The 21272-nt window shown below is 48.8% G+C and overlaps 2 protein-coding genes across 2 annotated transcripts; both read right to left on the reverse strand.

The window, feature by feature from the left end:
- Positions 1 to 657: 657 nt before the first annotated feature.
- SRPX2 (sushi repeat containing protein X-linked 2) lies at positions 658 to 17997 on the reverse strand. The gene is made up of 9 exons (XM_036740027.1): positions 17991 to 17997; positions 17244 to 17435; positions 12185 to 12361; positions 11760 to 11886; positions 11481 to 11602; positions 10195 to 10374; positions 9496 to 9629; positions 5652 to 5773; positions 658 to 1111 (listed from the first exon to the last, which is right to left on the reverse strand). The coding sequence occupies exons 1-9, from the start codon at positions 17995 to 17997 to the stop codon at positions 931 to 933; spliced, it is 1242 nt and encodes a 413-aa protein (XP_036595922.1). The 3' UTR covers positions 658 to 930.
- On the reverse strand, positions 2379 to 3335 carry LOC118832606 (THAP domain-containing protein 2-like). Its single transcript, XM_036739907.1, has 2 exons — positions 2979 to 3335; positions 2379 to 2540 (listed from the first exon to the last, which is right to left on the reverse strand). Exons 1-2 carry the CDS (start codon positions 3333 to 3335, stop codon positions 2379 to 2381), a joined length of 519 nt encoding a protein of 172 aa, XP_036595802.1.
- Positions 17998 to 21272: the final 3275 nt, after the last annotated feature.

Genomic DNA, 21272 nt, shown 5'->3' on the forward strand with positions numbered 1-21272 from the left:
AACGGCACTACCTAAAGGGGGGAGGGAGAAAGGCCTTCATCCAACAAGCCTCCCTCATTTCTGCTTCTCACAGCTTGATTGTACTGTTCTTAGCCCCGACCCGAACTGGATCTAGCTTGGAAAAGTGACCCTATGTTTGTTTGAGTATAATAGTTTCATGGGGCCCTTGCAGGGGGCAACAGGGAGAGAAGCTGCAGTTTGTTGTACGTCGACTTTGGTGGGGGTTAGAAGGGCAGGGAGACTAGCTCCATGACTAACTAGCAAGCTGCCAGGATGGACTGGGTGAGATGAACTGAGAGGATGCTGATATTCTTAGGATAAGGCAAAGGGAGAAGCACTGGGAAGGAAACATTAAAGACTGGCAAGATCGGTGCTATACATGCCCCCCCCCTTCCCTCCCTCTTTTTCCCTCCCCTTCCCTTTTCTCCCCTCCCCTTCCTGGACCATTAGAAGGGAAGCAGGGTTGATTTTGCTGACGGTATTGCCTTCAGTTGTAGTATCTGGGAAAGGGAACCATTTAAAACAGACATTGTTAGTGAATGAACGTAGGGGATTATGAACTTCTGGGAGCTTGAAGATTGAGGGGAGGGGTGGCAGAGGAAAGAGGGACGCCCCACCCACTGCCAATGGATCTTATATTCTTATAGAATCCCCTAGTTCCCTCTATGCCAGTGCTGCCCAAAAGACTGCCACTGCTGAGCCTGTTGGGACTAAATAACCCCTCCCAACCCCAGATCCCTGAAAACCTCCCTGGGGGTGTTGAATGGTTTTAGATAAGTTGGTGACCAGCTCCCTGCCCTGTTCTTAGGACTTCTGTTATAATGGCTCCCATTTCACCCAAATGGAATAAGCTCCATATCTCTTTCTTTTCTGGGGTCCAGAGTTCTTGAGCCAGGGTGCCTCACGCATGACCTGTGCCCTGGCTCAGGTTCATTCACATACATCTCGCTGCTTCCGTCGCTGGTCCAGCTCCTGGTTGCTCAGAAGGTAGTCATCAATAAAGGTGAAGATTTCTTCAGGGGTAACTGGTTCCATGTACCGCTCCCGGTCCACACCCAGCTTGTCAATTAGCACCATGTTGAAGTAGGACCTGGTGAGGTGCTGAAATTGCCTGGAAGAAAAAAAGAGTCCTGAATGCCCTAGAGAGACCCAAGCCTCTCACCAACCAGACTCTTTACCTCCATCACCCTTCATCTCCATCCCACTACTTTAATAACCACCTGGCATTCCTACCGAAAGTCCATTGATCTTAGGCCATTCAATCACATTTCAATGCAATACAACATTTAGAAATCATCTACTATGAAGAAGGCAGTGCATTAGATTTGTAACGACTGTAAACTATTTTAAAATGTTAGCGATTGTTTGAATGTAAAGTGTCATCGCACCTCCAAACTAAGGAATCCCTCAGATTAATAATCATACTCCCCCGTGTCCTACTGCAAATACTTAACCAGACACTAGCACTGCCCAGAAACAAACACAATGACAAAAACTTTCTTTTCACAATAGAATTGGGGGGGAGGGACCAGACATTTGATTTCTTTGCTGTTACAAAATCCCATCCTCTGCTTTTACCTAGGTACTTGGGCAAACTGTTTTATAATTTCAATTTAATTAAATTACAGAGTTGCCTGGGGGGAAAGGGGACGACTGAGGGGTTAGTGTGACACACTGTGGGGTCACACAGCTGCTAGGTGTCAGAGGCAGGACTGGAACTAGCCTGGCTTATGATACCACTCTGTTTCCTAATGCACAACATCAGTCTAAGCAATTATGAGGATCACATCTAGAAATCCTTAGCCTCATTTTCAAGCGGAGGCTCAGTGAGACTAAGTGACTAGCTCAGAGGCAGCATTTGAACCCAGATTGGATTCGCACTCTAGGTCCAAGTGCTCTCTCCTCTAGATCCTCCTCCCTTAGAAATAAACGTAGAAATGTTCTAAAGCATATTACCTGACACAGGCTGTCCCTTTCTCAGTAGATTCTTTTTAAAAAAAACAGCCCATCCGTACATAAACTTGTCAGCCTTTCTAGGGAAGTCAGCATTTTCAGTGAAGACACAGAACTTGGGCATATGGCAGGTAAGGCAGCTGGCTGGGATGCCCAAGCCAAGAAGGTGGTTGGAAAAGTCTTTGGTAAACAACACACAGTACAGAATGCAACTTGAAGTAGAACGTGGTTGAAAACAGGAACTGTCCAGTGAAGAGGGGAGGATGGAGGATGGAGGATGCCGGGTGTTAAAGAGAGACCCCAGAGAGGGTGAGAAGTTGGCAGCATCAGCAGGGGGGCAGGTGGCCCTGGGGGGTTGAAGATGGCAACTCGGACTTAGGCCTGCTGGCTGCGCCCGGCCCCCTCTCTCCTCTCTGTCAGCTGGCCTAGGGCTTGGGCCGGCCCCTGTGGGGCAGGGCCACCTTGGCCTTGGGCACGGTATCCCGAATCCGACGCCGCAGGAAGGCGATCTCTTTCTCCAGCCTGATGATGCGCCTCTTGGCCTCTGCGGGGCTGCGGAAGGCATAGCTGTGGTCCTGGAGGACCTGCTGCCATCCGAGGACAGGCACAGTGGGGATCGGAGGGAGCCGAGGGGGGGGCCTGGCCTGCTCCTGGGCTTCCTCCTCGGCCTCGACCTGGACATCGACCTCCTCGTCGATCTCTAGCTGGACGTCGGTGTCGTAGTCGTCGGCCTCCGCCCCGTTGTCGTTGGTCTCAGCCTCGGCCTCCCTCGCCTCAGCCTCCTCCACCTCGGCCCCCCTCGCCTCAGCCTCCTCAGCCTCCTCCACCTCAGCGTTCTCAGCTTCTGCCACCTTGGCCTCTGCCTCCTCCACCTTGGCTTCTGCCTCCTCCACCTTGGCCTCTGCCTCCTCCACCTTGGCCTCTGCCTCCTCCACCTTGGCCTCTGCCTCCTCCACCTTGGCCTCTGCCTCCTCCACCTTGGCTTCGACCTCCCCCACCTCGACTTCCGGCTGGGCCTCCTCTACCTCAGACTGGGGCCCTTCCTGCTGGTTGCTCATGCTGGTCACCTCGAGGCTCTGCCCTTTGCCTCTGCCTTTGCCCTTGCCCCTGGCCGGCCCCTGGAGGCCTGCCGTGTTGTAGTAGAAGAGGGTGGGCACGGCGTCTGTCTTGAGGCGGCGGGTCTGGCCTGTCAGGTCGAAGCAGGACGCCTCAAAATGGCGGGAACACAGGAAGGCGTGCTTGCTAGGCACGAAGTTGTCGCGCCGCAGGAGCCGGACCCACTCGCTTCGCTGCTTGGGCTCCTTCGGGAAGCGGTGGAAGCTGATGTTGACGTGTTTGTTGTAGACGGCAGAGCAGCCGGCCGCCGCACAGTGGGTCGGCATCCCCTACTCGATGGCCGGCGTCGCCGCCGCCCGCAGTCAGTCTGTCACGCGAGCCTCGAGCGCCTGGGGCACGCGGGCAGCCGGGGGCGGAGCTAGGGCCCTGAGGGGCGGGGCTGGGCAGGAGAAGCGGGGGAGGTGGGGGGCGGGGGGCGCGCGCGCGGATCCGAAGGAGAGGCGAGGCTAGGCGACGGAGGGAGGGAGGGAGGGAGACGAGGGCGCGAGGGGGCCTGAGGAGGAGGGGGGCGGGGCGGGACTGAGGCCGAGCTCTCCGGCTGTGACGTCACCCGGCCCTTATCTCGGAGAAGGGAGGGATTGGCACTTGCGCAAAGATGGTGGCCGCTCCGCACGCGCTCCCCGGGCCCGGAGGGCGGAGCAGCGGCATCCGCACTGGCCTCGGGGCTCCCGCAAAAAGATCGGGAGGCTGCGGAGCCGGGGCCCCGCTTGTACAGGCCGAAAGAGGTGGGGGGCGGCGGAAGTCAGTGGTATGACAAAGGGCGGCACCAAAGGCTGGGGGGCGCAACGGTCCCCCGCCCCCTGGGGAGAGGCCCTCGGGGCGGGCGCCGCTGGATGCCAGCCGGTTCCATCGGGAGGACTTGCTCGCCTCCAGCCGCGCCCCTTGTGATGGGGACAGAGAGGACTCGGGTTACGTGGGCAAAGGCCACCCTGGGCTACAGTATGGCGCTCCCCCGCCCCCCGAATCCCAGGCAGGGGGACTTGGCTACACACGCACAAACTCCGAGTAACTGTCCGCCTAGGCACTGGCACTTCCAGCTGTCCCACACAGCGGCTCACACACGAGTAGCTGAGTTGATGAACTGGGTTTCCGCCCTGGAGGTCCCTGCCCAAACCCTCGCACCCAGGAGGACGTTTGGAAAGTCCTCGGCGAACTTTTAGAGAGCGCGGCTTGTCAAGTGTCATCCCTTTGCCTTATTACTGCCTTCATTTTAGCGTGAACGTTCACGAGGTTAAGTTACCCAGATAATAAGCTTGGCAGGCAGGAATTGAACCCAAGCCCTCCCGATCGGGAATCCAGTACTTTATCCTCTCTAAAGCACACTGCCTCTTCTAAGGGGGAAGAGGGAGGAGGGATTAGATTCCGAGCACCGAGGACAGCTCAGGCCAAAGAGGGAACAACAGATTCCAGGAGCTAAGTCAGAGTAGGTAGTGTGCGAAGGGCCTTAAAGCTCTGCTAAGAAATTTCTATTTTCTTCTGAGGGCAATGGGGAGCCAGAAGAGCTTCTCAGACAGGGGAGTGATGCCGTTGGTCCAGGGCCTGTGCCACCATAGTAGTTGTGTGAATGGAGAAGGGGACAGATTTTGAGAGAAGTTGTGGAAATAGAATTGGCAAACTTGGTTGATTGTTGGGATGTGGAGGGGTGAAGGAGAAGGGAGTTCTTTGAAGTGAATTTGGGTGACTGGAAAGCTGGGAGATCCCCTTGAGAGAAAGGAGGAAGTCCAAAGGAAGGTGGGTTTAAAGTTCTGTTTGGACCCTGCCCAACTGCTCCTAAGGCCATCCTCACCACCTCTTGGCTAGGCCAGCCATTACTACTTCAGTTCCCCTCAAACCCCTCAAAGGACCTACTACCCTAGGTCACTTGAGCCTTCTTTAATGATGGGAGCCATTACCTTTGGAACACCATTGTCTGTGGAGCATCTAGGAGGCCCAATGGATAGAACACTACACTTGGAGTCAGTAAGACCTGAATTAAAATCCAACCTCAGAGACTTTCTAGCAGTGTGACCCTGGGCAAGTCGCTTAACCTTTGTCTACTCGTCTGTCAAAATGGAGGTAATATTAACACCTATGTCCCCGGGTTGTTGTGAAAATAAAACAAGATATTTGTAAAGTGCTTTGCAAGCCTTAAAACACTATACAAATGCTGGCTATTATTGATATATTCCAGTTTCTATCTCAGGTGGTAGTTGGCTTTTGTCTTTCTGTCTCATTGAGAACAAACTCTTGGGGATAAATACTGTGGTCCTTAACCCAGAGATTTTTTAAGGGTAGCCAGTGCTCTCTGTGAAGCCAGTATCATGATAAGGATGCTGATAAGAGGAGAAGATCCTGCCTCCCTCAGAGGATGATGGCTGTGGCTGAGCCTTTAGCAGATGATACCTCCTTATAGATGGAGCAAAACCAAGTCTCTGAGCCAATAGGAATGGGGACCAAATCCTGGGTCTTGCAGATCATCCAGTGTCTCAGTAAACATTTGGAAGGAGAAGAGGCCCCCAGACGGAGTGGTGCCCAGGGCATCTCCCACAATCCCCATTCCCACCAGCCTTGCCTGTCTCTTTCCCAATCTCCCCAGTCTGTACCTGAGCTCCTCTATGATGCTGGCCGACAGCTGCTGCTCCCGGATGCGTCCCACCTCCTGAGGAGGCTGCCCCACCAGCTCAATGATGGTCACATGGCGAAGATCCAGCCCGCAGGTGGATTGCTGGAGAGGAGACAGGTGGGATGAAAAGGGCCCCCAAACAAGAGACTCCTCTGGGGACTAGGCTGTGGGGAACATCCCTTTAGCTCAGCACCCCTTCCCCCGGGACCACAGTGTGGTTCAGGTGGAGACCAAAGACTGCACCCTTGGGATTGGAGCTGAGCCTTTGGGCCCTCCTGTGCTCTGCCTTCCATACATAGCATACACACTGTTAGCTGTTTGAAGCACACAAACCAACTGCCAAGTGGGAGAGTCTCAGGCTATAACTATATAGGGAACAAGTAAAGTATAGCTATATGGTCTCATTCCATTCAGTGCCACCCCAGTGAACTGCATTGTCTGGCTCTTAGTGCTGGACTTGGGCTCAGGAAGACCAGGATTTAAATCTTGCTTCAGTTATTTGTAGCCAGGTGGCTCAGTGGATAGAGCGCCAGCCCTGGGGTCAAGAAAATCTGAGTTCCAATCCAACATCAAACCATTTCTTGCTGTGTGCTCCTGGGCAAGTCACTTGTCTGCCTCAATTTCTTAATGTGTAAAATGGGTTTGGTAATAATGCATACTTGCCAGGATTATGATGAGACTAAAATGAGACAATATTTGAAAAACTCTTTGCAATACTACTTGTCATCAGTGTTATTGTGGTCAAGTCATTTAAACAGTCTGAGCCTTCGTTTTCCCATTTGTAAGATGGGTATCATAATAGGTAGGCCATTGTAAGGCTCAAATACGATGATGTATTTCAAGTACTTTGCAAACCCCCAAATTCTAGATTTCAGTGGATCTGTGGTAACCTTCCAGTGGTGCAGACTGCAGACTCTCATGCCTGCCTCTCCTGTGTCACAGGGGGCTCACTCAATGTGCTGGGGGCCTTCCTTGATTTCTTTGGATATCATAAGGATGCCAGTAGAGCATAGGGGCTGTCCATGCATTGCCTCTCGCTCTTCCCCTGTTACCAGCCCACCATGAGAGCTGGATAGGAGGTCATCTAGAGGTCATCTAGTCCAACCCCATCTTTTGCAGATCTCTAAGTTCCTGTGTAACTTTAAATCCCTGCATCTCACCAACATGGGCATCCCCATTTCCTAGGCACAGCCCCTTCGGTTAAGCCCTGAGTTGCTCTTGCTTTTAGCCATTTGTGGCTATACTATAAACCTTTCTCCTCCCTTGCTCAAAAGCTTTCCTGGCTGATAACTGCCACTCTTCCCTGACCCCAATTGCCATCAGCAATGCTCTTTTCTGTCCCTTGTTCCTGCCATCTCTGCCCTTTGTCTTCTTTCTCCCCAAACTTTTTTTGCTTCACATGCCCACATCTGTGCCTTGCTGTCTGGATCACTGCACTGATGAATATGGGATCAGCTGGCTCTGCTTTAAGATACCCTCCATAGCCACTGTGGCCTTTGGGCCTTTGGCCACAGTGAGCTTTTTCTCCAAAGAATATCCCTAGAATCCATGACTTTTCTCCCTTTCACTGCACCGCTGGGTGTGGGAACAGGGTAGAGATATAGTGGTTGGTAAGTCCACCATTGATGGGAATCTTAGGGTACAGGTGTCCCCAAGGCCCTGTCCTGGGCCCTCTTCTCTTTTCCCTCTATACTCATCACCTTCTCTCCGCTCATTTGGCCCACCCCAGTTCAGGCCCTTATCATGTCTAGCCTGGATGTTCAAAAAAGCCTCTTAGTTGCTCTTCCTTTCTCAAGTCTCTCTCTATGCTACTAAGTTGCCAAAGTGATTTTCTTAAAGCCCAGGTCTGAGCATGTAACCTCCTGTTCGAGGAGCTCCCGTGGCTCCCTCTTACCTACAAGGGCAAATCCAAAGCCTTTGGTTTGGTGTTTAAAGTGTTTCATAGCATAACCCCACCTCCCTTCCTAATCTTCTTACATTCTTTTACCTGCCATACACTCTACAATCTCCAGACCTTTGCCTTGGCTGACCCCACACTCTCTCCCAGCCTTGGACTCCTGGGATCCCTCAGGATCCTCCTTTGAGCCTCAGCTCCTGGAGGCCTTTCCAGGCCTGTCCCCCAGCTGTCAGTGCCACCTCCTGCTAAGGTTACCTCCCGTTCACTCTGGATTTCTCTTGTATGTTCTCATTCAGGGGCTGATCTGACTTTTCTTTCTGATTTTGCATAGCACAGTGCCTGCAGAGTAGGTGCCTAATAAATGCTTAGTGATTGGTTGATGCTGCTCAGCAGGGTACAATTTTAGAGGAGCATGACATGACCTAGGCCCACTGCCTTTCCAGTCAGCAGATTTCTCCTCTCAGTCTTGCCAGTTCACCTTTACTTCTCTTGTTCAAGACTGAACTAAGATGCTGTTTCTGGTTGTAGGTCTCCCACCTGTGTGGCAAGTCTCTAAACCAGCTGTGGATCTCTGTTTCTTTATTCCCTCTGAAAAGTAAGGAGGTTGGGGCTACATGGTCTCTAAGCTTCCTTCCTGCTCCTGAGACTCTGTGACCCTTTTCTGTTTCCTTTCCTTGGGTCCCTGGAAGAACAAAGTCCTTCGTCTTGGCCTTAGGGTCACGCTCTCAGCTTCAGGGCTGAACTCTTCTCATGGCTACCTTCACCTTCATTGTCTACAAACGTCCTCTGATCAGTGTTACCTCTGGTCTGGGCCTCTGGCCCCCACCCTACTCAGCTGCTGTGAATGAACCTCAGAGCTAGGCCAGCATGGCCTGCTAACTCTCCAAAGCCCTCCTTCTGACCTCTTCTTAAATAGCTCCATTCCAGATCCCTTCTCCAGCATTAGCAGCCTGCTTGGGTGACATGAGTTCAAGTTGGCCTAATACATACTGGTGGTATATGTTAATTCTTTAGCCAGCTGCCACACCCTTCCCTGGGACCGTTGCATGTGGTTCTTCCTTTTCCTGACCATATTCACACCAGTATTTAGGGCAGTGGAAGAGATGCTTGATTTGAAGTCAGAGGCCTGAGTTGAAACCTTGACTCTCATACTGTGCTTACTTGCTATATGTCCTTGGGCAGGTCACTTAACCGCTGTTTGCTTCCTTTTCCTCAGCGTAAAATGAAGGGGCTGGCCTTGGGGGCCCCTAAGGTTGCTTCCAGATCCTATGAAGCTATTTCCAACACCCTCAGACCACTCTGGTATTTATTTCTATTGCTTTGGAGGTAAGGTATTTTGTTCTATGCCCCCTTCAGAAAGGGGCATCTGCGGCTTAGCACCCTTATCTCACCAGGCCAAGCATCTTCTTTCCTTGTTTTGGATTGGAGCTGTGACTTCCCTTTAATGATGCAGATCAGTACATTCTGGGCAACTTCAAGTCTTGGAGAGTTGCCTAGACCTCAGAGAAGTTAAATGACTAGAGTCACTCAGCCAGTCTGTATCCAAGGTGGGACTTGATCCCAGGGCTTCCTGACTGGATGAGGCCAGGCTCCCCATGCAACTGTTAGAATAAGAACAGCTGCCCATTTCCATGTCACTTTAATCAGTGGTATGTTGGAAAAAGTTTAACAACTCACCAGGAAAACAATGTGTGCAACACGCTTCAGTTTAATCTGCTTTGTCAGCATTTTCTATGTTGCAGTTTTGTCTTTAGAAAATGTAAACTGACTTGGGGGCCTCATTGCAGAATAAAAGTGAATGAAAAAATGAGTGAAACTCACAGATATTCTGGATTGTCCATGAGGAGGAGAGAAGGGGCACAAGAGAATGAATGCAGCTTGTTGGGTAGCTTAGGGAGAGTGAAGAACGGGGAAGGCACTTGCTCACCTGTAACATAGAGATCTGCATTTTGTAGTATCGATTGGAAGGGTCAGGAGAGGAGACGATGAGAAGCCGCCGTTTCTCATAGAACTGATCTAGGAGAGCTGCAGCTGAGTTGACATTGACGTTAATCTTCATGGCTAGAGTAGAAGAAGGTGGCCATTCAGGACACTGCTTCTTCCTCTCTTCCCAAATAATTCAGTGATGTATTTTTGGGCTCTAGACTCCTTCCTTCAAACCCCGTTGGAAGCTGCTTCCCTACCCCCTGGAAAAGTACCTGAAGGTATCCCCTCCTTCTGTTGGGTACCCCAGACCCCTACAACAGACATCTCAAATCTTGCCCTCCCACTACCCTATAATCACTGAACTCTTTGATCTAGGCAGAGATGTCACTAGAGTGGGATTGATGAGGCTTCTACCAAGAGTAGAACATTTTAATTGAATAGGCATCAACAGTATTATCCTGGCTGTGCTTCCATCTTTGCTTGCCTTGCTCCTGTTGTGGCCTTTTCCTGAGGGTCTTTCCTCTCCTTCCTTAGACACATTTCTCTCCCCTGTAGTACCAAACCCTAGGTGATCCTACCATCTTCTCCACTTCTCTGGGCTGTAGAAATTGCTAGTTAAAATTCTGGTCAGGGGATGACCTTCTCAGGTGAGGCAACCTGATCCACATGACCGCTCTCTTTTCCCTCCTCTCTCACTCACGGGTACAGATGGGCTGGGATCCTGACCACTGTCGGCTAGACTGGCAGACTCGGGAGGGCGTCCCCTGGCGTTCGTAGCCCCCATCACATTGATACTCGCATATGGCCCCATAATTGTCCCCTGCTGAGGTACAGGTAAGGTAGCCATGCTGAGGTGGTTTCAAAGTAGGGCAGCGTCTCACTGTGGAGGAAGAACTCAAGTCAGGCTGTAGGATCTCCTCTAGCAAAGGAAGGCCCTGACAAGGTCCATGCTGGGTTTTCCAAGGTGAGAGACCATGGTGTACCCAGGATGGAATCTGAAAGGCAAAAACAAAATGGAAAAATCGAAGACTGGATATAAATCAGTGGCAGGTCGTAGGAATTCAGAGGAGAGGGCTGGAATAGTTGGGGAAACTTTCTGTGAAAATATGGGACTTGAGCTGGCCTTGATGGTGGGAAAGGAGATGACTGCCTGAATGGAGGCAGACTATGCAGCTTCTCTGTACCTATTGCAGCAAATCCCCAAAGTGCTGCGGTGATTTCTTCTACCCCCAAACTGCGTGAAAAGTCAGCCAGAAGCCCAAGGACAACAGGAAAGGGGACCAGCAGCAAGACCAGCTCCAGGGTAGAGTAACTTTCCAGTGTGACCAGAAATGAACCAAGGACAGGTATAGCCTTCAAGCTCTGTGTCTCAGAGTTCCCTCAAGAAAGTCCCAGGGCACACATGTTAGAAGTGCCTGGGACAAGCAGTAGGCAGTAACCAGAATGGTCCCACAGTGCTCACCTAATCTCTGAGAAGACTCTTGGACTTCTAAAACATATCTCTACAGAAGCTAGGGCTGAACAGATCTGGGTCTGCCCCAGTGTGGCCTTCTGAAGCCATCATGGAGGACTGAATGGGACTATGTGAGATCATCCACATCCAGCCAGTGGCAAAGGGCTTGTGGGGTCTAGACTCAGGATGTGGGGTAGCTGAATCATGTGTGCACAAGTGGCCTTTTAATCTCTGAAACAAGCTGATTTGGTTGGAGGACATCTCCAGATTGGTAATCCTCTTCACAGATGTATGAGGCTGTAAGATTGTATGATCATAGATTTAGAGTAGGAAGAGAATTCACATGAGGAAACAGGCCCAGAGAGATAGTGAGCTCAACATCACCCAGGTAGTAATTAACAGTCAGGATTCAGACCTAGCTCCTCTGACTCCAGATTCAGCTTCCCTTTCTCTTGGCTTGCGTTTGTCTCTCCTGATCAGGCAAAACAGAAACAGAAGGGACGTGACAGGGGAGTTTATGCATCCTTTCTGACCTTGCACCTTGACGATGAACTTGCAGCTAGCCCGATTGTAGGCCTGGTCATAGGCAGTGTACCGAATTACGTGTTCTCCTTCCGGAAACCGAGAGCCTGGCTCAGGTCCTCGCAGGGTCACCCTGGATCAAGCAGAGCAGAATAATCTCTAGGGAGTGGGAACTATGGGATTAGGGTCAGTGAACTCAGGCTCCCTCTTGCCATAGTCTGTGTATTCTTTGTGAAAGTGAGGCTGAGAGAAGTAGCTGCTGTGGGAGAAAGATACTATTCAGTACCCACCTGGTGATGGTGCCATCTGCAGAGTCTTTCACCACAGGTGGGTCCCAGTATACCCTGGCAGTCAGCTTCTCTGGTTCAGCCATCTTCTCACGGGAGTGGGGACAGCGGATCTTGGGAGGATCTATATCTGGTTAGAAATCAGACGAAACTCCTGAGTCCCCTCTCATTCCTGGGAGGCAAATCTACTCCCTTGGGTGGATATAAGAGGCAAGGAGCCCAAAGATATCTCAGGAAGAAGCCTAGCCCAGGGTGGGGTTGAGTGGGGTGGGGAGAAGCAATAGCAGCCCCAGAATAGGCTATGTAAGTACTAGGGTGTTCACTTCATGGTTGGCAGAGATTCCTACTAGAGTTGGCATTTATGAATGAATGGCTCAAGCTGAGGTAGCACTGGGTGGCAGGACAACCGTGTGGGGACTGGACCTTACCTACACATACAGGCTCGCCTCCACTCCACCGCCCATCCTCCATGCAGATCCGGCTGCGGTCACCTTCCAAGTGGTAGCCACTGGCACAGCTGTAGTCACAGCGGGAATCCAGCAGGATGTCATTTGTGCAGCTGTAGGTGCCACTGGTGATCAAGGGCAGCACGGGACATCTCACCTCTACAAGAAAGCCAAGGGGGCTTCTGTGAGCAGTGGCAGTGTTCAGGGGCCCAGTACTGGGAGAGATGGTGAAGAAACCAGAGGCACCATCACACACAGCAGGAAACAGACACCTGAAGCTTTGCTGCCTGCTTCATGGAATCTTCCATTAGTCAGTCAGCAAATATTCAAGAAGCGCTCACTATGTGTCACGCACAGTGCCAAAGTTGGGGAATGCAAAAAGCAAGGCAAAAGCAAGGCACGGTCCCTGCCTTTAAGGAATTCACATTCTGTTAGAGGAGACAACATGAAAGAAAATGATTATGTACATCCAAGATAAATAGGGCATAAATGGAAGTTAACTGAGGAGGCCACGGGAATGGGGAGTAGGGGCACAAACCAGGAAAGGTCTCATGCAGAAGGAAGCCAAGGAAGCCAGAAATGGAGGTGAGGAGGGAGAACATTCCAGGCATGGATTTGGGTGCATGAAGGCTCTTGTTTGAGGAACACCAAGGAGGCCAGATAATGAGTTTTGTTTTGGACAAGATGTCCATAGGCCATACAGTTTGAGAATGATGGGAGACTGGCCCTCAGGAGAGAGGTTAGGCCTGGATAGAGAGCTGGCTCAGAGAGCCAGCCATCTGCAGAGGAATGGGAATTAAACCCATGGAAGCTGACGATTCACCAAGTGAATAGTAGAGAGTAGGGGTTGCTAAGCTGAGGCCGGGAGCAAAATTCGGCCTTGGTCCTTGCACATCTCACAAACTAAGAGTGCTTTTTACATTTTAAAATGATTGAAAAAAGTCAAAAGACACATGAAAATTATATTAAATTCAACTTTTGGTGTCATAAATAAAAATTTATTGGAACATAGCCACGATCATTTGTTTGTGTCTTGTCTGTGGCTGCTTTTGAGTGACAGTGGCAGAGCTGAGTCATTGCAAAAGAGACCCTGTGTGGCTGGCTGGCACTGGGCACAGCGCTCAAGGCTTTTGAGTGCCATGTGGATTGCCATCCTGTGACATATACCCATCATGTCAAAACAGGGAAAGAAAGGATAAAAGGTTTATTATGACTTTTTGACCTCAAGGTCAAGATTGAAACTCTCCAACAAGAAAACCCATCCTTGACATGTTATTGAACATTGAAGGGTTTTTGGAAATGAGCTCTTGCTGTTAACTTGGTAATGTTTCTTAATGAATTCAGCCTAAAATTAAAAGGCAAAATAGCACTTTTATGCCAAAGTTATTTTATGGTAAAGTCAGTCTGAGGACAGCCAATGTCATCTGAATTACAAATAATATCAACAAGGAACATTATACACTTCAAAAGCTAAAACAGGAAGCCCGATCTCCATCTTTACCCACATTTGCAGGGGATATATTTTCGAGGCACACTTCCAGTAACATTTTTTTAGATCTCAATCTAAGTATAAAAGATTTTTCCATAGTTTCAAATCTATTTAACTGTGTAATTGAGGCGCTTCCACCTAATCTGCACCTGGAAGTGATTCATCTATAATGTAATGACACGCTAAAAGGCAAATCTCAAGAGAAGAATCAAATAGAGTTCTAGAAATGCTTTCCAGGTGATGAATATGTTCAATTAAAATCATGCTTGAGAATTGATATCAGTATTTGGCAGTAACTATCTGTGTGAATGAATAGACATTTTCAAACATGAAATATGTGAAATCTCATTAGAGATCCACATTCTCATGAGAGACATTTGCAATTGATTTTGATGATAGGAAACACTAACTTTGAACCCCAATTAAGCAAAATGTCCCCCCAAAAGGATTCCTCTCTCCTCATTAGTAGACCTATATTACAAATAATTACTCACTTATGATTATTATGTGTAGAGGGCCAGCTCTGAGAAAGTCCATTCTGGGATAAGATACAGGCCAGAGGCCTGTTCTTGCCTTTGGGCTGATAACTCGGCACTTGGGCTCTCCATCCCCCACCTCGGCATACACATGTTGCTCAGGATGAAGGCTCTTCAAGCCTCTTCCGTATACATGTGCTCTCTCCAAAACCCTCATGGCACACACGTGCTAAATACCACCTGTGGGCTATTAACACAATATTGCAAAAGGGGGACAAAGGCAAGAGGAAGTCATGCATTATGCAAATGCCTCGCACGCACATGGATTTGTTGATTGCTGCTTGCCTAAAAGGCATATAAGCCCTGTCCGTCAGATTAATAAATGGAGCTGTTCTTTACTCTCTCGCCTGGCCCATGTTTCATGTTTTTCTTTTCATTCTCCACGGCATTGGGCCGTCTCCGGCCATTTTGGCACCGCAGCTGCTGGCAGCAATTATGTTTTGAATTTTATCAGTAAAAGATTTGCGGAAATTTGTTTTCTCTTTTTACATCCATGATATCCTTGATTTCGTCTCAACCCACAGAGCTTAAAATATTTACTCTCTGTCCCTTTACACAGAAAAAGTTTGCCAACCTCTGTTATAGAGGGAGAAGAAAAGACGGCCCAGAAAAAAGTCTTGGAGACATCCATGGTTAATCAACGTGACCTGGAAGAAGATCCAGCCAAGGAGACTAAGCAGGATTGGTCAGACAGGTAGGAGGAGCACCAGTAGATGATCATTTCACAAACATCTCTAGAGAGAGAAGAGACCATTTTCAGGAGATAGTGTGAAAGGCTGCAGAGAGGTCATGAAGACTGAGGAATGAGAAGAGGCCATTAATTTTGGCCGTTGAAGAATCATTATTAATTCTGGAGAGAGCAGTTTCGGTTGAATGATAAAGTTAGAAGGCAGATTGCAAAGGTTTTAGAACCAAGAGGGAGTGGAGGCGCTGAATATAGATGGCTTTCTTAAGAAGCTTACCTGAAAAGAGGGGGAGAGATATAGAACTAAAGCAGCAGGGCTGGTTGGATCAAGCGAGGTTTCAAAAATGTTTTTTAAACCCTGGGGGAGACATGGGCACATTTGTAGGCAGCAAGGAAGCAGCCAGTAGACAGGGAAAGATTAAAAATTAATGATAGACTGGGGTGACAGAAGGCACAATCTGCTGGAGAAGATGGGATGAAATGGGACCAAGGATGCATGTAGAGGGGATTGCCTTGACAAAGAAGGGGTGAAGGAGGGTGAAGATATCTGAGGGAAGTGCCACGAGGAGGAGGGGAGAAGAGGAAACTCTCATCAAATGGCCTCAATTTTTTCAATGAGGTGTGAGCCTCAGCTGAGAGGGTATGGGGAGGGGGTGCCATGGGAGGAAAAAAGGGAACAAATATTTATTAAGTACCTACTATGTGTCAGGCACTGTGCCAAGCATCTTACAGATATCTAATCCTCACAACAACCCTGGAAGGAAGGTGCTATTATGATCCCCATTTTACAGTTGAGGAAACTGAGGCAGACAGAGGTTAAGTGACTTGGCTAGGGTCACACAGCTAGTGTCTGAGATTGGACTTCAACTCAGGACTTCTAGCATTCCAGGATTCTAGCCACTGCTCCAGTGAGTGGGTAATGAGTAAAAATGTCCCACTGAAAAGGGTGGCTGGGGAGGGAACCAGGTCTCTGTGAGAGCCAATCATTTACCCCTCTAGCTCTGCCTAGTCTCTTTCTTCTTTGAGCACCCCTCTATGCAGTTTGTACTGTTCAGTTCAGGAGACCAGAGCCAAGCCTGGAGCTCTGCATTTGTTGAATTGAAGCCCCTACTTAGGCCTCCTGACAGAGTGACTGCAGTGCTGTACTGGGGCCCTGGCGATGGCTTTGTGACTCACAGCAAGTCCTCGAAGGCCCCTGAGTCTCTTTATTCATCTGCTCTTTGGAGCCCACCTGCCACACTGGAAGTTCCTTGAGAACTATCTGGGAGGTTTGTCTTCTCCTGCCTTGGCTTGATGCCTCTGTAGCATGGAGGTGGCTCTGGGTTCTCTGAGGGTGTGCCGACTGAGCCAAAGCTCTGGCAGCACTCACCGAGGCGGGGCCTGGAGGTGGACTGTGTGCCTGTTTGCCAAGGGCCAGCCTAGGGAAGCATGGGGACACTTGTGCCCAGGCTGGCTGTGGGCTCATGGAGTCTCTCAAAGACCTTCTGCCCAAGTCAGCGAAGAGTTGCATGGAATGTGGTGACTCTTCTGCCATCTCCTGGAAGTTCTGGGGACCCAGACACCAACACCAAGAAGTCCCTGCCCTTGGGGAGCTTATTATTGTTATGAGTATTCTGGTGCTCAGTAGGCAGTGCTGACTGGCTGCTGGAAAGGGAGCACGAGCTTTGATCCAACACCTACTGTGTCCCGCGTGCTGCGCTCAGGGCTCTACGAGTTCTATTTCATTTGATCCTCACAACAACCCTGGGAGGTAGGCACAGTTATCATCCCCATCATACCATTGAGGAGACAGGTTAAGTGACTTGCACAAGGTCACAGAGCTATTAAGTATCTGATTCTGGATTTGAATTCAGGTCTTCTTGTGCTCGGGCTGAAGCTGGGGTTGGGAGGTGCTGGAGGGAAGAAGCTGATTTCAAATGGGGGTGACACCCTTTGTATCCCCTAGGCATAAGGCTGCCTTTCTCCGATGCCTCCAGCCACCCCCTCCAGCTTCTTCCTTGGGGAAGCACGGCAAGTGCAGAGTGAGTACTTCGGCAGCATTAGAGGAAAGGGGAGGTTACTGGCCCCGCTCATGTGGGGAAGGCCCAGAGAGGCCCAGACTCTGATGCTTTCTGATTTCCCAGGCAGGCTGGCTGGCTTCCCATGGGCTTCATGAGCCCCAGCAGTATCCAGTCAGAGAGCAAAGGGGTGGGCTGCTTTGCTCAGGGATTCTAGGACTCCCAGAGTCCGGCTTGGGCCCTCCCAGGCTGCCTGTCTCAGTCGGCATCTCTTTCACGCTCAGAGTGAGGCAGGGCACGGAGCACGGGGCATGGGGCATACACATTCACTTACGTCTGCAGTAGGCCGTTCCGGACCAGCGACGGCTTGGCAGGCAGTGTACAGACCTCCGGCCGATCAGCCGATAGCCCCGGTCACAGGACAGTTCGCACCGAGTGCCCAAGCTGCTGTGATAGTTGCCCCCCCTTGGGGAGTAACAAGTGGCTTCTCCATCTTGGATGTTCAAAGTATAACACCACCGGGGTACTAGAGAAACAGAAGGTAAGGTGAGAGAAGGGGGAACGGATCAGAGCTGGGTATGTGTGGAGGGCTGCCCCACAGAGACGCTCTGGGCTCAGCTATCTCTAACCCCCTTGTAACCACATGAGTGTGCTTTGCATTTTATTTGATTTGTTTTTAAATTTGATTTTTATTTTCACTTCCCAATTCTTTCCCTCCCTCTCCCCGCTCTCCTATGCATTGAGAAATCAAGAAATACAATACCTATTATACGTATGAAGTCATGCAAAGCTTATTTCTGCATTAACCGTGTTCCGGGAAAAATAAAAGCAAGAAAAACAAAGATAGGAACAAAATGCCCTTCAGTTTGCACTGAGTTCTCTCGGGAAGTGGAGAGCATTTTTCATCATGATTCCTTTGGAGTTGTGGTGGATCGTTGTCTTGCTGAGACTAGCTAAGTCATTCACAGTTGGTCGTTGTACAGTATTGCTTTTACTGTGTACAAAGTTCTCCTGGTTCTGCTCACTTCACTCTGCATCAGTTCACATAAATCTTTCCAGGTTTTCATTGAAAGTCGCCTACTCGTCATTTCTTATAGCACAACAGTATTCCACCACGATCTTATACCACAATTTGTTCAGCTGTTCCCCGGTTGATGGATATCCCCTCAATTTCTGATTCGTTGCCACCCCTGAAAGAGCTGCTCTAGGTATTTTTGTACATATGGGCCCTTTCGCATTTTCTTTGATCTCTTTGGGATACTGTCCTTGTAGCAGTGTTCTCCAGAATGGTTGGATCAGTCCACGACTCTACCAACAGTGCATTTATGTTCCAATTTTCCCATATCCCTTCCAACATTTGCCATTTTCCTTTTCTGTCATGTTAGCCAATCTGATGGGTGGGAGGTGGTATCTCAAAGAAATTTTCATTTCCTTAATTATTAATGATTTAAGAATTTTTTCATGTGATTATTGATAGCTTTGATTTCTTCCTCTGAAAACTGCCTGTTCATATCCTTTGACCATTTATCAATTGGGGAATGGCTCTCATTTTTCTATTTGACTCAGTTCCCTATGTATTTGAAAAATGAAACTTTATCAGAGAAACTTGCTGAAAATTTCCCCCAGTTTCCCGTTTATTGTATAATGAATTTTAGAAATATGACATTCTAAAATGGTTCAATTAAAAAAATCCTGTTTCTAGGGCCAAACCTGCATTCCAGAGACTCTTATTTGGTTCTTTCTCCTAACAGTTCTGGATAGCCCAGGTTTTTGCCATCAGTAGAATTCTACCAAAATATCTTACTATCTTAAAAAATAAGATGGTGGGGGAAGAGAACTTTAAGAAAAATTGGAGCCACTTTTAAGGCAACACACCAGATAAGTCACCTAGCCTGAGGGCAAGGCCGGTGTCTGTAAAAGCTGTATACCAGTGTGTGTGTGTATATATATATATATATATACACATATACATGTGTATACATATGGTATACATATATGTATTGCTGTGCATGCACTTGGTGGCAATACTCTGCTGAAGGCAGAATGGTTGGATTTTTAGAAAGGGAAGATGAATGTAGCAGTCCCATTTGGACCATTTTTCAAACACTACCCAGGGAAGCTAGCAAACAAAACATGGGGGCTGAGCTGAATTTAGGCAGATTTAAATGGCTAATGCCCTTGCAATCAATGTTTTCTCCCTTCACTTCCCATCCCTCCATTCTCTGCCTAACCTCTTGCAGTCCTTGAAAAGAAAAGAAAGTTCTTGGGCCAAAGTCCTTGACTCAACAAGAGAAAGTGACAGGATTTTATCAGAGGAAGTAACACTGATGTAGTGTAGAAGTAACATTGCCACCTTCCTGTCTTCTGCACCCCAAGGTCTGTGGGGCCTTTCCATTGGACTTGTAGGTGAAACCTCTCCCGTTAGAGTGGGAGCGCTCTCCTTGAGAGCACTGACTGTCTGACTTCTCTTTTTGTATCCCCAGCACTTAGTGTAGTGCTCTGCACATAGTAGGTGCTTAAGAAATGCTTCATTCATTCAAGCAAACAACCATTACATGAATATCAAGATCTGCTCAGCTCCAGCTGAAGAAACTAAATATTTGATGGGAAACTGAAAATAGCAAAGTGCAATGGCTGGAGAAAAACAGCTTTGTAGGGGAGGGAAGCCAGGTCCCTGAGAGTGAGGGCCTGCAGAATCAGAATTACTGCCATTTGGGTACCATATTAAGGGGTGCAAAGTGCTCCACTGCAGACATGATTTCATTTGAGCCTCCTAATAACCCCGGGAGATATATACTCCAGACCTAATTATCCCCCTTTGATAGATGAGGAATTGGAAGCAAGGAGAGATGAGATTATAGGTCCATTATCACCCAGGTAGGATGGGGAGGAGGTGAAGGGACGCCATATCGCCCTAAGGCTAAGCAAGGCATCCTTTGTGATTATCTTAGACAGAGAAAAGCCAGCTGGCCCTGAGAGATAAACAGCCCAGGCCAGAAGCTTTGATGTTGGTCTTCACTTGAACCTCAGGGAGCTTTTGAGTAAACATATTAAAAAGTACAGGAGATTGGACTATCTGTCCATGGACTAACCCACAGGGCATGTTCTGGAAAATTTTTTTCCTTTTATTAATCTCTGCCACAAAAAGTCAGTTCTAAAAGTGATATTCAGAATTGAGAGGCAGTGTGGAGTAGTGAGTGGCGACCTTGGTTCAAACTCTGCTTCTGACACTTTCTGTGTGACCCTGGCAGAGTCATTCCACTTTTCGGAGCCTCAAACAACTGCCCAGGACTCAATTACTAAATCATAGAAGGGGCTTTGGACAGATTACCCTTGCCCAGGGTTCCCTGTGTTGGGAAAAAAAAAAACAATCACAGTTTAGGGGATTTTTGCAAATTAAAATATGCAACATTTTGCTGAATGCTAGGGGTTTAGAACATGAATTAGAGTCAGTTAAGGTATCCTTCTGGAACCTCTGGCCAACTAAGCCAAAATTTTTCCTCTACTTTTGAGCATGGCCTACTGACCCCATCTAGTGGTGCGATCCTTGTATTGCAAGAACCGCCATAAGTGACACGGGATAAAGAGATTACAAGGTTAAAACCAATGCCTGTTAAAACCAGGTCCTGTTAGGGGCCTGTGAAGGGATGGTGAGAGGGCAAATCCCCTGTGACTTTTCATCTAGACAATATAATCATCCACTCAAACGGATAAGAATCGAGTTTGAAATATTCCCTTTCCCCCAGAAGTGAGTTTCACAAGCGGGCGCAGAAACCCGGTTGTCGATCCTATGCCATGGTTAGGGTCAAATGCCAGAGGATGCTGGCTTTAAGTCCTGGGGAAGTCTTCCAGTCTCGGAGGGTGCCAGTTTTACCATCAGCCAGTTGGCCATAATAACAACAGTCACTAGCTTTTAAGGCTTACAAAGTACTTTACAAGCATCTCATTTTGTCCTCACAACCCTGGGAAATTACAAATTAGGAAACTAAGGCACGGGCTGACTTGCCCAGGGTCACACAACTAGTTAAATGTCCAAGATTGGATTTGAACTCAGGCCTTCCTGACCCTAAGAGTTAGGTCATCTCCACTGCCCTACCTAGCTGCCTAAAAATAAATGAGTCCCAGTGGCAGCTTAGTCACCTCCCTACCACCTGTGTGACCTTGACCAAATCACTTCGCCTCTTCAGCCTGCAGTTTTCTCATCTACATCATGAAGGGCTCATCCCATGATCCTTTGAATGCTTACAATACCTATGTCACCATCTTCACTCGCACACACAGGTCTGTCTGTATCTTTAAGGTCATACACATTAGCTCACCTATGTAATGCGTCTCCACCTAGGAGTACGCTGGAGCCCACTAG

The sequence above is a fragment of the Trichosurus vulpecula genome, chromosome X (genome assembly GCF_011100635.1).
Source record: "Trichosurus vulpecula isolate mTriVul1 chromosome X, mTriVul1.pri, whole genome shotgun sequence".
Lineage (NCBI taxonomy): Eukaryota > Metazoa > Chordata > Mammalia > Diprotodontia > Phalangeridae > Trichosurus > Trichosurus vulpecula.